Below are 19,325 nucleotides of genomic sequence, written 5' to 3'. Positions count from 1 at the left end.
ACCACTTCCTTTACAGCATCAGGAACCTAGTCGAGGAATGTGACTCAGACAATTTCCTCAGACTTAAAATGAACACCCAAGTGCCTTACTCCCGGCCAGAAGTTAAATGATACTCTTCTCCTCCTGTGAAGTGCCTCCCTCCCTCCCTACTGGAGCTGCTGCTGCAAAAATGCCCCAGGGTATTAAAGCAACTGGTATCAAAGCAGCTGTAGCATCAGTGCATGTAGTTGACAAGATCTTGCCACTGCTTTCCACCCTAGCTCATTCTGACTCATTCTGGTGAGGTAAAGCTGATGATGATAAATTGTATCACTACAGACTGCAGATGGGGAAAAGGCAGGGTGGCAGGTTTCCTTCCCAACCCTTGAAGTGGTTGGTTCTAATTCCAATTTGGCTGTTTCTAGTCTGGTGACAGGTGTTTAGCATGGCTCTGCAGGAACCAAGAATATTTTGGATGTGTTGGGATTTCTGTCTGAATCCTTTCTCTGCCGAGCAATAGTGAACAATGCAGGGACAACAAACTGCTTTTGTGAAGCTTAAGAAGGTGAAAGCACCAGAACCACCTCTGTTCAAGTGTTCTCCACTGAAAAGCTGCAAGTTTTTCAAAGCTTTCACTTGAAATAAACACTTCATGTTAAGCTCTTTGAGGGTAGGAATTTCTGTTACCTCTGCCATTAATTGGCACTGTAGCTCTAGATGTTGCTTTTTGTTTTAGGAAGAAATGGTTGAAGCAACCAACACATCTTTCTGTTGACTAAACAAAATCCCTCAACCTGTCTTTCTGGAGCTTTTTATTCAGCTTTACTCATCTCAGAGGACAAGCATTATGTGTTTTTTCAGGTCTGAAAAGCCCAGGGAGCTCTCTAGGACATACAGCGTACAGGGACAGGTATAGCTGAACTTAAGTCATTTAGGGCAAGAACTGGAGCCTCTTTTCGCAGGTGGACCTTCAGCTGCCTTGTCAGAGAACAGAGCTCAGTGTACTGTGCTTTTGCAGCACAGCCAGAGCAGCCATACACCAAATCTACAAGGTTTAAAGAGAAATTCTTAGCTGCACCTGTTCATGGAGGTGCCCCTACCACTACCTTGTCCCAGGAAAGGTAGGGAGAGGCAAATGATTAAAAAGTGGGGTTATTTCTCTTTCTTAGCAGCATTAGCAGAGACAGGACTCTTTTTTTCAGAATGTGTAAATATTAAAAAAGAACATTAGAAAAAGAGCCACATTTTTAATTTTTTTAAAAGAAAACAACTGAATGAAATACATCATTCCATAAATAATAGTAGCAGCAAACCCTCCCATCACTCTAGGTGGTAAAAGGTTTACAGCACAAGAAGTGATATATACTGTAAACACTGTCTGATCATCTGTAAGCCTCTTCCTTACTGAGTCTGTACAGTCTTTACCTCTTCACCTGCTTACATGGTCTAGTGAACTAGAGTGAGAAGAGGCAATAACTGTTCTCCAAAAGCCGATTCTTTATTTTCCGTCATGGGATAATTGCTTTGTCTGCAAATGCTGATTTCACTCACTTTCTTTTTTTTAATTATTTTTAGAAGGAAACCTAAGCATTGACAGTCCTTGCTCTGTGCCAAACTACATCCTTCAGTTAAAAAGTGTCAAAAAGAAAAATGCATGGTCTGCTACCACCATTTTTTTGTTTGTTTTTCTTATTATCATGGCTTTGGCAGTTAAGGAAGTTGGCTTACAGCTCACTGCAATCACTTCACTTCTGGTTTGTGGCTCTTTACTCACAGGGCTATACAAGGTGTGTCATGTATCCTGGCACTGGATGGATTAATCTGAGTGATTTGGAAAAGAAGTATGCACAGTGTGTGTGAAAAAATCTCCTTGCCTCACCTTTCCTTCTTAGCAACTGTTCACTTGTACATGCATGATCCATTTGCATTCAGTGTTCTGGCTAGAGAGTTTATTAAGCGGTGGTAGTGTGGAGACCAAAATAGAAGGAAAACTCCTCATTTGACATACGCTGTTGACTGGGGAAACAAGGAAGAGGGTTTTTTTTTCCTTCCCCAGTTTTAACATCGAAGAAAACTTCCCTCTCTCTCCTCTTCATTTGTGTCCAGAGAGGGCATCACCTGCTGAATAGACTCCATTGTTAATCCTACAGTCTTCAGTCCTCACAGAGTCTATTAATTCCTCCTCCGAATCTTCCTCCTCTGGGGCTGACAGGCTGGATGTGGGGCCTTTACATATTTTTAAGTGGCGAGTGAGGTGGTATTTGGTTAGATAAGCCTTAGAGCATTTTTCACAGACATAGTCCCTCTTTCCTTCATGTGAATTGAGATGCTTCTTCAGGTGATTTGTCCTCAGAAACAGCTTGTCACACTTGGGGCACTTGATCTGCCGTTCTCTGCAAGACATAAAAAAGTTACAGTTTGCTCCTGCCGCAAGGCAGCTGATACTGGATTAAATAGTGGGTTGGTGGTGACAGGAAGAGTGAAAAGGTCAGTCTTACTCCTAAACCTTACTTTGAATATACTTGAAAGAGAAGCAGACCCAAAATAACAGCACTACTGCAGCACTAAAGTGTTAATACTGCTCAGTTTTCTCTCACATAGTGTATGTACACCAAGCCTCTTCTGTGCTCCCCCGTCCCAACATCATTGGCAAAAGTTAGGCTTTTTGGATGAACTGCTAGCTTGCAACCAACTGTTTTTCTTTCCTGATGGTAAATTAAAGAAGAAAGAATTCTACATGGGGTTTGTTTGTTTATTTTTTGAGTAAGAGAGACCAAGCTCCAGTTAAGCTCCATGTTTTGGCAAGGGCAGTGATGTTGCCATGGTGGAAAGGTCAGTCTCCCTCCTTCCCAACCCTGCATAAATGCATGGGGTAAAAAAGAACAAAAAAGAAAACAAAGCTGCTGAGTGTTAATGCTCAGTCTGTAAATGCTAAGCAGAGGCTTACCAGACTGCAACAGTCGAATTCTGTAGATGACTGTGCAAAACACCTCCCAGCAGTAGTGCTCCTGGCTCTGGCCACTAGAACAAGCAGCAAAGCAAGTCTGTCTGCCTCTCACTTGTTCATGCTAGCTGCACTATGCTGTCTCCTAGGCAGCATGGCAGAAGCAGCAATCGATTCCAAGAACCAGATGCTGAAAACGAAATAAGCAGAGGGACTAGCTTTGGGCAAGCAGCCTTTAAGGGAGGACTTTAGTTACTCCACATCCAAACAGGATGGAGAGAGTCTCACAGCAGAAGGAAAGACCTGGCCTGGCAGAGAGCTGGGGGGCTAGGAGAGACCTGTAGGTAACTGGAGGACCTGGGGGTGAGGATCTGCCCCAACCATGGGCATCTCCTTGCAGGAGGAGACCAAATGCATGAAGGGAGACCCTGGGGGGAAGTAGGACTGGGGAATGGCTGCACGCTGTCCCTGGTGCAAAGACAGGGAGGCTTCACTAACAAGCTACTTGGTGAGAAGAGCATTTGGGAGTTTATAATTTTTCATGGTCACGTTGGGATGTGGAAGCAGTTCTCAGCAGAGAACTAAATGTAAGTCAGTCAACTAACCGCTTCTCTCTTCAAAATGATGAACACTTCAGAATGCTGCTGCACAAGACAAGGTACATGTCTGGAATTTACTGTGTCATTAAAATACTGCCAACACTAGAATAGGACAACTTCAGACAGTAACAAGGAATTTGTCCAGATTGACTCCCCTGTCATTTTAGAGGATAAGCCTATACTCCCTAGGCCAAACTATTTGGGTTTAAACTAACAGAGTGTAGATTTAGACTAGCTATAAGGAAGATACATTTCACAATGAGGGTGGTGAACCACTGGCACAGGTTGCCCAGAGAGGTGGTAGATGCCCGATCCCTGGAAACATTTCAGGTCAGGTTGGACGGGGCTCTGAGCAACCTGATCTAGTTGAAGATGTCCCTGCTCATTGCAGGGGGGTTGGACTAGATGACCTTTAAAGGTTCCTTCCAACCCAAAGATTCTATGATTTGCAAACTGGAGATTCTCTCTTGGGTTGTTCAGCTTCATTGCACTGGCCAGTCCAACACATCCTGTGAGACCACTTACTGTGTGTGAGTGAGTACATGCTGCTTGAGGTCCTGCCTCCGCATGAACAGCTTTTCACAGTAATCGCACTTCAGATTCTTCTCCCCTGTGTGAATGACCATGTGCGATTCCAGGTGAGCCTTCTGGGTGAACGATTTGTCGCAGAGGGTACAGCGATAATTCTTCTGACCTAGGATTACATATGTACACCCACAAATTGACAGTCAGCACCCCAAGAAATACAGTAAGCAGACAAGCCTGACCACTTCTGAAAAATAAAATTTTACCCTGAAGAAAGGCAGATTCTTTGTGAACAGGACCTCTTTCCTCCTGCAGTTCCTTCAGACTCAGCATAAGAGCCTACCTAGTTATAGCTGAGATGATTTAGCTATGCAAAAAGCATCTGACTTCATTTGTCATTCCCAAAGCTTTTCATCCCCCACCCCATGCCCACAAGCCAAAAAATCCACTTCACATGCTACTGTTTCAAACCACTGAGCCCTTCATGTGATGCACTGTTCTGCACTTTGTCCTAAACACTATTGATTCTTCTTCCTCCAGTGCTTGTGGTCAGTCAGCCTTTCCTGTAAGACAGGCTTTCTGCTTATTGTCTACACCAACTGTGCCTGCCTCTTCTGCATATCAAAACATCACCAGTAGACTTGTAAGTTTTCCAGCAAAGGGATTCAGGCAAACACTTAGCAAGACTAGGCTTATGCAAGATGAATTCTTGAGTAAAAATAATGGTAGCTTCCTTTTTAATAGTAACCATGGTAGCCATCTAGTTACGGCACATTAGTACATCCCCATGTCCACTCATTTCCCACAAGAACAGTATCTGATGCCTTTCTGGAGCCTGACCACATTTGATGCACTGCACTGCCTTTGTCTAGGAAAACAAGTTCTCTTATCGAACAAACACACAGGTACAAAGCTTACTGGCTCTTTGGTAACTGCTGTGGTTTATCCCGTTTTTCTACTTATCTGTAGTTCTTCCACTGTTCTTTGCCAGAAATAGTTCAAAACCTGTGCACACCGCTGAATCCAGCCTAAGAAGTTTGAATACCACTTACATCCCTATCCCACTGACTATTCTGTTGTCGTGTATACTAAATTTGTACTTGGTAAGTTTATTAAAACCCCTCACTACTGAGCCCACTGCTTCCTATGCTTGACTCAAGTGCACTAACTCCCAGTTCTATTCCCTTTCCAGTTTTGTGATTTGCATTCTGTGATTCCCAATAGCTATTTCAACCTTCCTGAAAAAAAAAGGAGGTAAAAATATCCACACTGTCTATTGCTGGCCTTCAACCTCTCCCCTATACTCACTCTGTTAAATCCATGCCTTTTTGTATTTCCTGTCTTCTTACACAGCTGAAAAATCTTTCACTATTTGGTTTTCCTCTTTTACTGCTCATTCACTGATCTGCTGGCAATTCTCCCTTTATCCCTAAAGCCTCCAGTGATATCCCACATGCCCACAGAAGTCAACAGCATGTTCAGACTTAAGTTTCGATGAGTGACAGAGCTGAGCCTTATCCACATCAGTCTGACCCCACAGTCACCAATTTCAGTCTTGCGCTCTTTCCTTAAGATGAAAAACAATTCAAGTAGGAAAGAGGGGAAAGATCTCAGCCCCATATTTAAGTGGACAACTGCCCACATTACAAGCTCTCAAACCCAGTTGGCTTTTTCTCATGAGCAGAAGATAACCCTTTTTTTATCATAGCTGCCAGCACTGAATCTGCTAGTGGAACAAAAGGTTTCTGCCTCCCAGATGAAGGCCAACACTTCTTCCCAACTGTAATCAACTTCAACTCATCACATGCTTTTAGATGTGGCACAATCAGCCAGAACACAGGTCTATGTACCTTCTAAGCACCTACACCACTGAACCTAGCGCGGTCCTATCCCGGCAATAGTTGGGGTCAGCATGGACTAGAGATCATTCCTATAGACAGTCAGGATGCTGCTACTCTTAGAAAGGTAGGTCAAAGGAGACAATTCTCCCCCTCTACTCCGCTCTGGTGAGACCCCACCTGGAGTACTGCGTCCACCTTGGGAGCCCTCAGTACAGGGAAGACATGGACCTGTTCGGGTGGGTCCACAGGAGGGCCACCAAAATGATCAGAGGGATGGAACACCTCTCCTATGAGGACAGGCTGAGAGAGCTGGGGTTGTTCAGCCTGGAGAAGAGAAGGCTCTGGGGCGACCTTATTGCAGCCTTCCAGTTCTTAAAGGGGGCTTATAAGAAAGGTGGGGACAGGCTTTTTAGCAGGGCCTCCTGTGACCAGACAATGGATAATGGTTCTAAACTAAAAGAGGGTAGATCTAGACTAGCTATAAGGAAGACATATTTCACAAGGAGGGTGGTGAAACACTGGCCCAGGTTGCCCAGAGAGGTGGTAGATGCCCCATCCCTGGCAACATTCCAGGTCAGGTTGGATGGGGCTCTGAGGAACCTGATCTAGTTGAAGATGTCCCTGCTCATTGTAGGGGGGTTGAGCTAGATGACCTTTAAAGATCCTTTCCAACCCAAAACATTCTACAATTCTATGTTTCTAAGAGCTTAGATTTATGGACACAAGCTATGCCCGCTAACTGGCCAAAGGATCAGAGAGAACGGGTCCTGCCCCAATGTTTTACTAGCACAGGCATCTCTGTGAAGTCCCCAACTCTTACCTGTGTGTATCTTGAGGTGTGTCCGTAGGTTGCTAGGATCACTGAAAGCTTTGCTACAGAAATCGCACTTGTGTGGCTTCATGCCCATGTGCCCCATGAAGTGGACGTGAAGCTTGGAAGGGGAGATGAAAGCCTGGGGGCACATGGAGCACTTCCACTTCCTTTCCTTGCCATGGCCTGGCCCATGGCTGCTGCTGTGCCCCTGGCTGGGAAGGTGGTTGTGAATATGACTGCTCAAATGGGCCTTGAAGTCCGCATAGGAAGCACATTCCTTTCCGCAGTGGCAGATGTGCACATCTGGATGTTCGGGGACACCTTTAGGCACAAAAGCATCACTTTTAACAAGGACAACAAGGCCTAACAGAGCGTGAGCCATGTTAACACTTTGCCTGTGGCAGCAAAGCCAGCTGCAGTTATTCACTCCCATTCCTTTCAGCTCCAGTGCTTGCTTTTCACCTCTTTTATGTAGGCCATTTCAAACATTTTGAGGGGCCAAACTTTGGAATGGTTGTGAGCACAGCTCCACCAAACCTCAATTATCACAACCAAAGGTGGGGGAGGATAGGAACATCTTCAGCTACTAAAACTCCCTTAGTACCAGATGGATAAACAGAAGAAAAACAGCCCCTTTTCTTTGAAACTGCTGTCTTCTTTTACTCCTGATCAGTGGAACTAGATAGTGAAATACTCCTTTTAAACGATGGTACTCCTGTAGTCACCCCTAGGAACTGAGAAGGAATATAATGCACTCCCAAGTCACAGTGCCCAGAGATGGCACTAAAAGGGAATTCAAGCTGTGTACTCCCTGCAAAGCCAAAAAAGATGAGCACTTACTTACCAAGCTGTCGTGCATAGTCCCGACTGTAATAGAATAGAAGCTCGTGTTCAGGTGGGATGTCCCGAGAGGTGCAAAAGTAAATTTTTCCATCGTGAGGATAAGCTACCAGATTCTGCTCTTCCCGGTTCCTAAAGCAATAACAAGAGTTATGAAAAAAGGTCCTCAGAAATAATGACTTTTTGAGACAGGAAAATAAAAAAAGGAAATTCCTATAAATAGGTAACGAGAGAACCTCAATGCCTGTCAGCACATTATAAAAACTTTCATGTCTGTCACTTCTGTCCTTCTTTATTAAAGGAAAACAGGACCTTGAGAGCCAGTCTGCATCACCAAATGATATATTTTTTCACACCACTGTGATATCTTGCTGAGAAAATTATTAATACACATTGGAGTGGGCTGAGAGAAGAGAGTTTATGATCTTTTAAGCAATTTCAAAAATATATATATTTTTCATATTAACATCCTTAAAAAATAGAGAACACATGAGGGAGAAATAAGTATCAGTAAAGTCTTAAAGGAAAATTATGTTCAAAAATAACTCTCAAAAAGCATTTCCAAGATGTGATAATTCATCTTCTGAAGTTGTATCTTGCATATGTTTGTTTGTTCCCAGTACCTGAAATGAGCAAAAGCTCTGCCCCACAGCCCCACTCCTCTCCAGTGGGAGATGAAGCATTAACTTCTTGACCCCTGCATATGGGAGCAATGAAATGAATTGCAGGGGAAACCTACTTTGTGTCACAGAGCAACAGGAAAGGTTCAGCCTTTTCCATGGGCTGTGTATGGAGCAATACTGAAGCCAGACTGCATAGTTTTCATTGGAGGCTCCACAAAGACAGCTCTTGTGAGCTGTAAGAGCTTGGAACTTGGTCAAAAGAACCCAGGGACACTTTGCTAATAAAGTTTTAAAACCAAAAAGACAATCAACATCTTCACTGATGTATTCCAAAGGAATGGGACAGAGGCAATAACAAGCTAATACACAGTAAACTAATACAAAAAGAGCCTGGTTTAAAGCTTTACAACAAGGGTAACAAAGTATGTGGGCAGGTTTGGAGCTGTTTTACTACAGCATGCGTACTGGTTTCCCCATAACACTCTCCACTGGGTGCCCTTTTTCATTCTCCCCACCAGTCCGAGATGCTCAGGATAACTCCTGAAGGTCCCTTGGTCGCGAGCTCATTACCCATCTGGGAAGTCCGTGCAGCAGTGCACATTCTCCAGCACAGCCGCCTATGAGCCTGCAGCTCAGACTCCAAGCTACATAGCACAGTACAGGTAGTTCTCACCTAGCTTTGCGTACAAACATCATCCAGTTACATTCATTTTCATCAGTTGTAATGATGCAGAACTCCAGGACACCATTGTGATAGATCTACCAGGAAAAACAAAAGCTATCTTAGGACAAAACATAGCAATAAATGCAGTGGAAGCCACCTTCTTTCTTTAAGAGAGGATGTGTTTACCTAGAACGAGCCAGGAGGTCTCCATTGCCATTGCCAAGACCACAGCCCTGTTCTTACTCCATATTTTCCCCTTCACACAGGAATCTTGACCTCTCTGCTACCCAGGAGGCTAGAAAAACTGATTATCAGCATCTTTCCCACACACCACCTTCAGCTCCCAGCAGAAATGCATTTGGCTGCTTTCCTTACAAGCCAAGTTTTGTGAATAATAGTATCTGGGCAAACAGTACATGTTTTATTTATATAGATCAATACTACTTCCTGAACATGAAATGATGTGAAAAAGAAAGCTTTAAAGCAGCTTTCCTAAAACAAATCCTTCATCACCTGGGGGAACCTTCAATAAACAATGATACAAAACAAACAAACAAGTGCTGCCTAGTAATTCATATACAATCTCTGCTGCAACTCCACACAAATACTGGAAACCACATACAGCCCTTTGAAAGAAAAGGCATTACAGTTCATTGTACTTCAGGATTGATTACCAGCATTATTACCTGGCATACAGCTCTGCTATGCTGATATTAAGTATTAAACAATCAAACCGCATTAATTTTCATTTTTGGCAAGGATGATAATGTTAAAGCTGCTGTGTCATGCAGTGGCTTTCCCCAGATAAAGGCATGCCTGCAAACCCTGTGAGCTATAACATCCACTGACCTTCCAGATGTGACTAGCTGCTTTGTCTGTCCAGTCAGCCACCTCCAAAGAATGGCTCTGCTGCCCAATCAAAGGTCCAAAACAAGTCCTTACAGGAATGGTTTCTCGTGTCCACACACCTATCAGTAGAAGACCAAAATCTGCAGAAATCAATTATTTAAACAACTAATCATGCATAACAAAGAGGTGGAAGGTTTATGAGATAACTCTCCAGGGGTAGTATCTAGGCAAAAGATCATCAAAGCTTCTACTTCACATGTGAAACACACCTAAGGCAGAGACAAGAACCACCACCACCACATGACACTATTGGGAGCCGCTTTGTTTTATTTACAAATATTTATTTTTTTTGTCAAAAGCAAGTAATTTACTTTTTAGTAAGCTATAAAACTAAGATCCTAGCCACTTGTACCAATTAAAGTTTTCATGGCACTTTCTGCAGAAGCAGAAAATACTAGTTTCAGTAACTACATTTCGCCTACCTAATCCCCAGGAATTTCCAGAATTGTTGCTGGGCATTGTTAAGCAGCTTCTGCATTTCTCCCCAGAGGCAGCTGTATTTCTGTCATGGGCAGAGGGTTTCCTGCGTGTATATTATTTATTATTAAACATTTATATATATAGGTCTACATGAATACACTGAATAGCTTTTAGGAATAAACTGGAAACTAGTGCAGCTTGAAAAGAACAGATGTAATCTACTCTCAACAAGCAGCATCGCTAAGCAAGCCAAATAATCACATTCTTCTCTAGCCTTCAGATCCTTAGGGTATTGCACTGTACTCTTCGACTTCCAGGTGACAATGGTGTGAAACACAGTAAAAAGGTCCACATCCAATGACAAGGTCACAGTCTACATGCCAAATGTAAGGGGGGGGGGGAAGAAAAGAAGAGGTACTCGTGATCAATTCTCCAGTGAGAGTATCCAGAAGACCCACAGGTAGCATAACAAGCTGATGAACAAGCAGACAGAAATATCCTCCATTATTTCTTATTGTTACCTTCCCCCAAACTCCAATTGCTGTAACATTTCCTTATCAAAGCTGTGCCTGGGCTGTTTAGCACACAATAAAAATAAACACCATACCTTGCTTGTGCTTGATGTTATCAAGCGTTTCAGTAACGGTCTGTGGCAGCACCCCTAGAGTCTAGCTGAAGTCTAAGCAGCAACCAGAGGACAAGAAACTCTTGCACAGTGTAAGTCAGGGTGATTACAGAAGAGGGAACCACCTCTCTATCGCAGTGTTTCTTTCCCACATTTAATTCCCTATGGTTTTTGATTTCAGACAATGAATGTATTTTAAACTGCTGCATAGAAATATAGAGTAATCTGATTCTTACCCACTTCAGCTCCCATGATAGACTGCCGGAGGACAAGCTGCTTAGGGAGAGAAAGCCTGGCTCGACTCTCTATTGGGGTGTCAGGGACAAAGGTGACGGGCCCATGATCTGGGCAGTCCGATGGATATGCCTTGTCACACAGTGTGCACCCTGCAGAGAGAAGAAGGGACAACAGGGGTTAAAAAGATGCCACAGACCCTATGGTGCAATCAGCTCCTTGCCAGTATGTTTCAGCTCAGCTCCTGCCAAAGGCTGCTTCTATCTGGTCTAACTCATCTGCTTTACTAGCTTTTACTGAGAAGAACATAAACCATATTATCACAGTCAGATGGGCACCGACTTACACGTCACTGTTCCTATCCAATTCAGATCAAACACGAGGATGTCCACTTGCCTTCCTGATAGCAAATTAATCACCTAGACTCTTCCTACAGGGGCAATCTAGCAATGGGACAGAGTCCACTCTTCATCAAAACTACTGCAAAATGGATGGTAGTCTCCCCAGCTGGCAGTAATGCTTCTTGGCAGAAGAATCCAAGGCATACCAAACCAAACCCTTTCTAACTGGTTATGGTTTTGGAATTTACCAGGAACACAAGAGTTTTCTTGCATGTAGAACTTCAAGGATATTCATGCAAAGGAACAGCAAGGTCTTCTAATTTTTTTCCAATTTGAATGCACAAATCCCCTTATTTCCATTTAAATTCAGAGAACATGCAAATCTTCACAGCAGCAAAAACCTCACCTTGCTGCTACTTTTGAAGGACCAACTGCAATAAACTCATAAAATACTCCTCTGTGGAATACCACTGAGTGGAACAAAAACAAAAGCCCAAGAGGAATCAGTAGCATCACTTTCCCAATCTGTCATTCAGCATAAGTACTGCTGAAAAATAAACCACTAAACATGATCCGTTTAATAAATTTGGGAAAAAGTACAGCATAAGATGCTCTCATCTAGAAAAATTACATAATTTTAATTTTCTGTGAATGGAGCAACCAACACCTACTCAGCAATTATCTTCCTGAAAAGTCATTCTTCTGAAGAAAGACGGTCAGCTAATTAAGCAGGTTCTCCACAAAGACCTTCTTTGGCCTCTTGATGGCCCAACTCCAGTATAAAAGCCCTATCACAGAAGTAGTCTTCAGCAGACATGAACAGCAGCTCCAATTATTACTTTGTTTAAAGAGATTTTTGGAACACTCCCTTAATACATCAGGGTACCAGAATCAGAAGCCATACAAAGTACAGTTTGAGCAACTACACAATTACAGATAGAAAGGTACTCAGAAAGGTAGAGCCTATATAATTGCTTCATGTGCACAGGTGACATGTAGGAGTACAGCAACCCGACCCAAGTAATTTAGAACAGTTCTTTTTAAGCATTGCCTAGCATACACCACTTATGGGTCTGTGGACTAGCCCCAAGGAGAGTCAAAGAGGAAGAAAAGCAAATTCTTGGCATGTGACACTTCTACTTGGAAAGACTTAGGGATTCATACATTCTTAAGAAACTGAAAATAAAAATCCCACATTCTACAGGAAGCGAAAAATACTGTTTCCTTTCCATTCCTGTCCTTGCCAAATAATGAAAAAAAAAAAAAAAAAGAAAAATCACAGTGATTACTTCTCTGATTTGGGTACCCAGAACTGTAAGCAAAGATGATCAAAAAAAGGGCTTAACTTAAACTTAAAGGTTTCACAAACATTTAGGACTGCAGCAAAGGCACACTTTTTTCTTCCCACTTAGGAACAGTGTAAAAAGTTTTCTGAAAAAGGCCCTGACTCCTGCCTTCTAAGTGGGGAAAAACCACCAAGAGGCTCTAACACAACTCCTCCTCCTTGTTGTTACCTGTCCAGACACAAATTCATGTTTTATTCAGGAGAATTTTAAAACCAACAAAAAAAAGTTAAGATGTAACCCTTCCCAAGTCAAGATCTATTTTGCAAATCACATGAAAGCACTAGGCATGCAATAGCTGTTAGAACATCCTACCAATGGGGAACATCACCTGGGAAACAGCTCTGGATTATTTTAAGTATAGCGACAATAAGCTGGCACATCAAATCTCACTTGGGTGAATAAGAAAAGTGATTTCACCATGCGCATGTTGGATATGACAGTATTTTGATCATTATTTGTTCACCATGCAACAGATGCTTGTAAGAACTTCCGAGTGCATCAGCTGTAAAACTCTTCCTCTAGGAACTGTAAATTGATCATAGTTCTACACCCACATGACTCTAAGTTAGATTTTACTGCACAGAATAAAAATTTTAATTCAAATGTCTGACTAGAAACTTTGCACTAAATTGCACCCTCCCACTGCTAACCAAGGCACTATTTCTTTCCGTTTCTTAAAAAATGTTCTGCAGGCAAAGCTTGTCATAAGGCTCTGGCAGTTGTATGGCCAGATTGCGTGCAAGTGCAGCACTCGGCAATGCTACCACAACTAATAAAACTGAATATAAAAGCTGGCCTTACACTTCAGTGGCGGGAAGCCAGACATACTGCGGGTAGAAGTTCAAATCTCTGTCCCAGCAAACGAGAACTTCAGTTCTCAAACAACACTCCTTGAATGATGACAGGATTGAGAGTGCAATGTCCAGTGCTCCTCTCTTCCTAGGAGATGAACTAACCTCTGGACTGTAGTCTTTTGTTGAGAATAATTAGAAATATTAAAAACTTCCCTCCCTCTCTGCTCTTTTTTTCAGCAGGTCCTATTGAGAACAACATTGTCATGATGCTTGTTCAAAGTTTAATAAAAATTTTGCAAAATCTCACAGTGCCATACTCAACAACTACACCCATTTGATGAAATGTATGGCTTGGGGTGGTCTTTGTTGTTTTTTTTAACAAAGCAAGCAGAGTCATTTGTAATGTGACATTTAAAAACAAAAGTCTCACTGCAAAGGACAGATTTTTCAACCTCGAGGCAACATGGAAGATGGATACAAAGAGAACAATGCTAAAACATCCTATTATGCCTACTTCCAACTACCATCATTTCAGTGAGATTAATCTGCCACAGCAGATGTTCCAACTTTTGTGGACTTGTTAAATAACTAAGATTCTTTCACCAGAGATCTGTAAGACTAACAACAAGAGTCCTGTCATCCCACCAGACAACAGCTCCATAACAAACCCTACCCCAAGAAAGCAGGAAATGCCCACTCACATATGGTAAACAAGGTTGCCATGTTCTCCTTATTCGAATTGGAGTCTTCCATTTGCAGAGAGGATGGTACGAAGGCAAGATTGTCTGCAGACACATCCACGTGACTTGGCCCCATGGCTACTTCCTGATTTATGGAAGACACCGCCACTGGCTCAAGGCTGAGGCCCACTTCGTGCAAGGCTACCGAGTCCAGGGAAGCTAGGTTGTGTGAGGTAGAAAGCGCCACACTCACAGAGTTGGTGCTCATGGCCACAGTATGAATGGAGTCATTTAGTGTGCTGTCCGAAATTCCTGTCACCCGCCCAGAGATGTGGTCGGGCTCCATGACGACAGGGAGTTCCAAAGTGCTACCGTGAATGGGAATGACACCACCGTGTCCCACAGCGTCCGACGTCAAGTTACTCCCCACTGTGTCTACGGCTAAAGGTTCATGGCTCCGGGAGCTGTTTGGGATCTGCGAATGATCCCCGGCTACGTCATCCATCGTAAGCTCCTCTGTCATCCCATCAGTAGAGATGGGGCTGGTTACCCTCGAAACGCTCTCCATAGTGATTGTAGTATCCAGCGCTACCTCGTGGCTGTCACTAGGATGCAGATTTTGAGCACCATGCGTGTTCACTGTACGGGAGTCCATGGAGACAATCCCTGGTTCCAGCCCCACGGTTCCACTGGGCTGGTAGGGATCTAGGGCTGAGGGATTGCTGGAGACTGACAATGCCGGATTGCTATCAACATTTATAGTATTGGGATGGATGTACTGAGGTGGAGGCCTGTCAGCCAAGTACGATAAGATACCTGATAGAATGAGAGGGGGAAAGAGAAGAGAGTGAGATGACATCAGTTTTCAAATCTTGACCAAAAATACCCCACCATCGCAGCATAGTACATTAAGACCTAGATCCTTGAAGACACGCTCTTTATATTATGTCCAATTAAAACCCACTAATTCTAAAACATGGCTCACAAACATATACCAACCCAACACTCTTGTCAAAGTATCATTTGACAACAAATATAAAGCTTCCATCCAACAGAGCAAGTCTCTAGTTATTTGTCAAACTCTGAAGCGCCAAGTTTCTGGCAGCATCTAACCTAGGCTCCTGAGTACAGAGACTGAATCAGAAAGAGTTTCTTCACATTTTAGTTGTAATTCGTCGTTCTCAAGAAATAGTTCACAAAAGATGAAGGACTGCTAGTGAAGTCTAACATTTGATAATCCCTCGTTCAACTTTGCTAGGAGAAGTAGAAACAGTTCTCCAGGATACACCCTTTTTGCTTCAATATTTTAGTTTTAACAATGACTACTTTCTTCTTCTATGACACAACTGTCCATCTCAGAGATCATCAACTGCAATTCTGAAGGGCCACGATAAGGTCTCTCAAAGGTATCATGAGTCATCTGCTCTCTTTCCTCAGATGAAAAGTATGCTGTTTCTCCTAAAACAATAGCCCAGTTAAATTTAAATCAGAAACCCTAACATCTTTTCTGGTAGCTCTGGAAAAATCCTCAAACAACCTTGGAACTTAAGATACAAAGAAACACTAACCTGTATTTACATACTACCAACATCTCTCGTTGGACAAAGCTAAAAAAAAAAAATCCTTCAGAGGAAATACATCAGCACATTCAAGTAAACAGTACTTCCAGTGGAGACAGAAACAGATTTTGCAGATTCTGCACGTTTCTTTTTGGCCTTGAACCCTATAAGCCATTTGTTCTGTAAAAGTTTTCCATTCAAACATGTCCGTTATTACAAGCATGCAAGCATGGAGATTCTTTCTGCAGCATAACCCCATTAAAAATGGCTAAGCCAAGAAATGGACAGTTTAATTTAATCAGCTGCATCAAATATTTCTGCATCCTATGCTGCCCTGTGGCTTGAACAAGAAAGATCCTTGAAGGCAGTAAGATGACTGACAGAAGAGTCCTATGAAACATCAGGCTAAACGTCAAGCAGACTAGAAAGAAAAAATCCATTTCTGCATAAGTTATTCCAGCTCAGAAGAATGGCAAATACTTTCAGTCCTCAAATGCACTGTCTCCTCCTCTACTCTTTGCCCACAAAATGGACAGGCATGTAATGCAATGCGAAAGGTTACTTCTGAGCAACTGGGAAGTTCAGCCGCTGGTCATCAGGTAATTGATGAGATCTGGGCTGCTATATTTCTTTTTCCAACCTAGGCTGAACCAACAACCTTGAAGAAGGTTGTTGACCTTGAAGAAGTTTATCTACCCCCTTCCACCCTGCCAATCTTAGCTACAAAACAAAACAAGGACTACATTTAAAGCTTGAATTTCTGTGTCTTCATATGCTAACATGTAGAATTCTACATTTATACTCTAAAACAGATGTGAGAGAGGGGAATCAAGATAGAAATCAGTATGCCTTTAGAAACTAACCTTGAACAAAAATGAAGAAAATCTATGCTATGGGTTAAAGGGATGGGAAAGAGCCCAAACTCCTCACCTGATGGTGACAAGGATGACACCTTGCTCTTTTGAGCTTTGAACTACTGTAACCTACCATGATGCACATATCAAGTACTGCTTCAGACAACAGGAAAAAAAGCAGCAGTTATCAAACTAAAACAATTTGAGATAGAAACCGGGTATGCCTTGTTTTCTGTTAATCTTAAAAACAAAGCAGCAGGAAGACTGACCAGAGGTTCAGTTTAAGTAGAAAATACCCTGCAATTCGCTCCATATATATACATAGAAACATAGACCTGAAAATAAAGGTGTGTAAATGGCACAACAGACTCCAGACAAACTCCAGGAATTTACAGCTCTGCAAAACAGTCAGTCTTGCCTGCTTCAGGACAGAAACAGGTAGCTCTTAAAAGAATTTCTCTCCCCGTTCCCATCCATCAGCACCAGACCACTTACCAGGTAGAATGTGTCTGAAATAGCTGCTCTCCAGGTGAGGGTATGGTGGTGGAGGTAGGGTGTAGTTTCTCTCTGGTATACCACACATCACTCCTCGATCCCCAATACCCATTGGGAGCATCAGAGACAGAGCAGAGGGCAAGGAACTCAGGGAGGGGCCCAAGTTTGGAATTGCAACAGGCAAGCCTGGAGAAGAAAATGCCCATTTAAATTCAGTGGAGCTACTTGAGCTTATGAACACACAAGCTAACAAAGAGGTTACTAATTCCTCAGAAGCTCCCTATGGAAGTACAGTATGGTACTGTCAAAGTAAGGTGGCAAGCTTCAAAGAAAGGATCACAGTTATCACAGCACTGAGAGGCATGCCTGAATATGGCTACATTTTTTTTCACATTACGTAGGGCCTGCTTCCACTTTACAATTGTGATGGACTTCTGTCTGTGTAGCTCCCTAAAAAAAAGAGCTATGAAAACAGTTTGGCTTTACAGGTGAAAAATCATTATTTTCACCAGAGTGAAGATAGACATAGATGGAGACAGATTTGCAGATACAGTTCGTATTTCAAAGGATTCTGCTACCACACACCCACCCACAGTGCAAACCACCCCATTAGAAAATGAGACTCCCATTAAGGCATAAGCCAGGTAAGCACACATCCCTTTTGCTTTGGCCACATAAGCATTGGTTTATGGCTTACCCATCCCCAATTCCACACCACTTCATTACCTGCTAAAGACATGCCTTACTATCAGAGCAAGCACTGCTACCCAGTTACAAACATTCCCGTGATGATAACACACAGAGCATGAGCTGCAAATACCCTTTGTGGGAGCTTTCCCCATTACCTGGTGCTGGTATGGCGTTGTGAGTGGGTGACGCTGCCAATCCCAAGTGACTCCCCGAGACCGGCAGGGCATTGCTCACAGAGGATGAGGTCAGCTGGTCCATCCCTACAGGACTCAAGTTCATTTCATTCATTCTGGGGAGCAGGGAACAGGGACAGGAGGGGAAAAAGAGAGAAAAACAGAAGCAAGAGCATTCCTGTTTACTGACTGTACTGTGGTGAGGAAGGGCTGAGCAAACAAACTCAAAAGCAGATAACAAACAAAAACTCTGTCTCAGAAAGCTAAGCATAAAGCACATCAACCACTCACACTATGATCACATCAAGATCAATACATATTGATCATATTAGATAGCAATAAACAGGATAAAAAGCCAGTTCCAAAAGACAAATCAGACCACAGCTTTTTCCTTGCCACCCAGAAAACAAAGTGTCACTCCTTATAGTCAAAGCCACTATGATTAAAATATTGTGAACATAGATCAATTTGCAAGCTCAGTGTCACGATTACTCGGGCAACAGCATCTGATTTATATTTCATGACTTCTGGATACCACGTTCACGTTCAAAAACCAAAGTCAGGGGAGAGGAGGGGAAAAGAACACCTAAAACTAGTAATGGACACAAAACATCTAATTCACCATCAGTTCAAACCAGGCCAATAATGACAAGAGTCACCTCTGTGTAATAGCCACTGTGTAGAGTTGCCTCAGTCTGATTCTGCAGACATGGCACATGCTCCTATCACATTACATATCACAAACTGGCACTGTGGATGACATGTTATTTCAGAGCCGTCAACCACCTCTCAAGCTACTCAAGTGGGCACACACCACTTGAGTGGCTGTAGAGCTGTGGAAAGCACTAGACTGCCAAATAACCCAAAAATCCCAGCCTCAGGAGAAACCATGCCAGCTTGGGGCACATCCGTCCTCTGGGGTCTCAAGCTACACATGCAGCCCAAAACAGCCCACAGGGATGGGGACACCAAGAGGACACGGTCACCTCCCCCTTGTCAACAACTCTGCAAGCTCTGCCTGGCCTTAGCTGTGCCCACCCCAGCATGCCTGCCCACACACCAGCTTTAACCAGCGGTTCGCAGGGCCAGAAAGGCCGGCTGCCCCCACAGCGGTCACAACCCTGGCAACGAGACCTAGTGGCCTCCACGCTGACCTGAGCCTCTCACGCGCCCTTTGCAAGCGGCAGGCCCGAGCTCTGCAGTACTGACGGAAAGCTGGAGCTTGGGTTGCCACTCCAGTAAGGAAAGGTACCACTCACCCTGAAAAAAAGGCCAAATACACCAAACTCACGCAAGTTAACCCCAAGATCTGAGCCGCACAAATGGAGTCGCCGACTTTCATCACGTTTCTGCACAGTTTTCACATCGCGTGCTCT

The 19,325-nt window shown here is 43.3% G+C and overlaps 1 protein-coding gene across 1 annotated transcript; it reads right to left on the bottom strand.

The window, feature by feature from the left end:
- Window positions 1-1,660: 1,660 nt before the first annotated feature.
- Window positions 1,661-18,064, bottom strand: PRDM4 (PR domain containing 4). Its single transcript, XM_010293997.1, has 10 exons — window positions 17,932-18,064; window positions 17,087-17,272; window positions 14,200-14,994; window positions 11,020-11,169; window positions 9,679-9,797; window positions 8,839-8,924; window positions 7,547-7,674; window positions 6,709-7,023; window positions 4,048-4,216; window positions 1,661-2,372 (listed from the first exon to the last, which is right to left on the bottom strand). The coding sequence occupies exons 1-10, from the start codon at window positions 18,062-18,064 to the stop codon at window positions 2,072-2,074; spliced, it is 2,382 nt and encodes a 793-aa protein (XP_010292299.1). The 3' UTR covers window positions 1,661-2,071.
- Window positions 18,065-19,325: the final 1,261 nt, after the last annotated feature.

This window comes from Phaethon lepturus, unplaced genomic scaffold (assembly GCF_000687285.1).
Source record: "Phaethon lepturus isolate BGI_N335 unplaced genomic scaffold, ASM68728v1 scaffold16509, whole genome shotgun sequence".
Lineage (NCBI taxonomy): Eukaryota > Metazoa > Chordata > Aves > Phaethontiformes > Phaethontidae > Phaethon > Phaethon lepturus.
The sequence above is the reverse complement of the archived record's forward strand: the minus strand, read 5'-3'. Positions and strand labels throughout refer to the sequence as shown.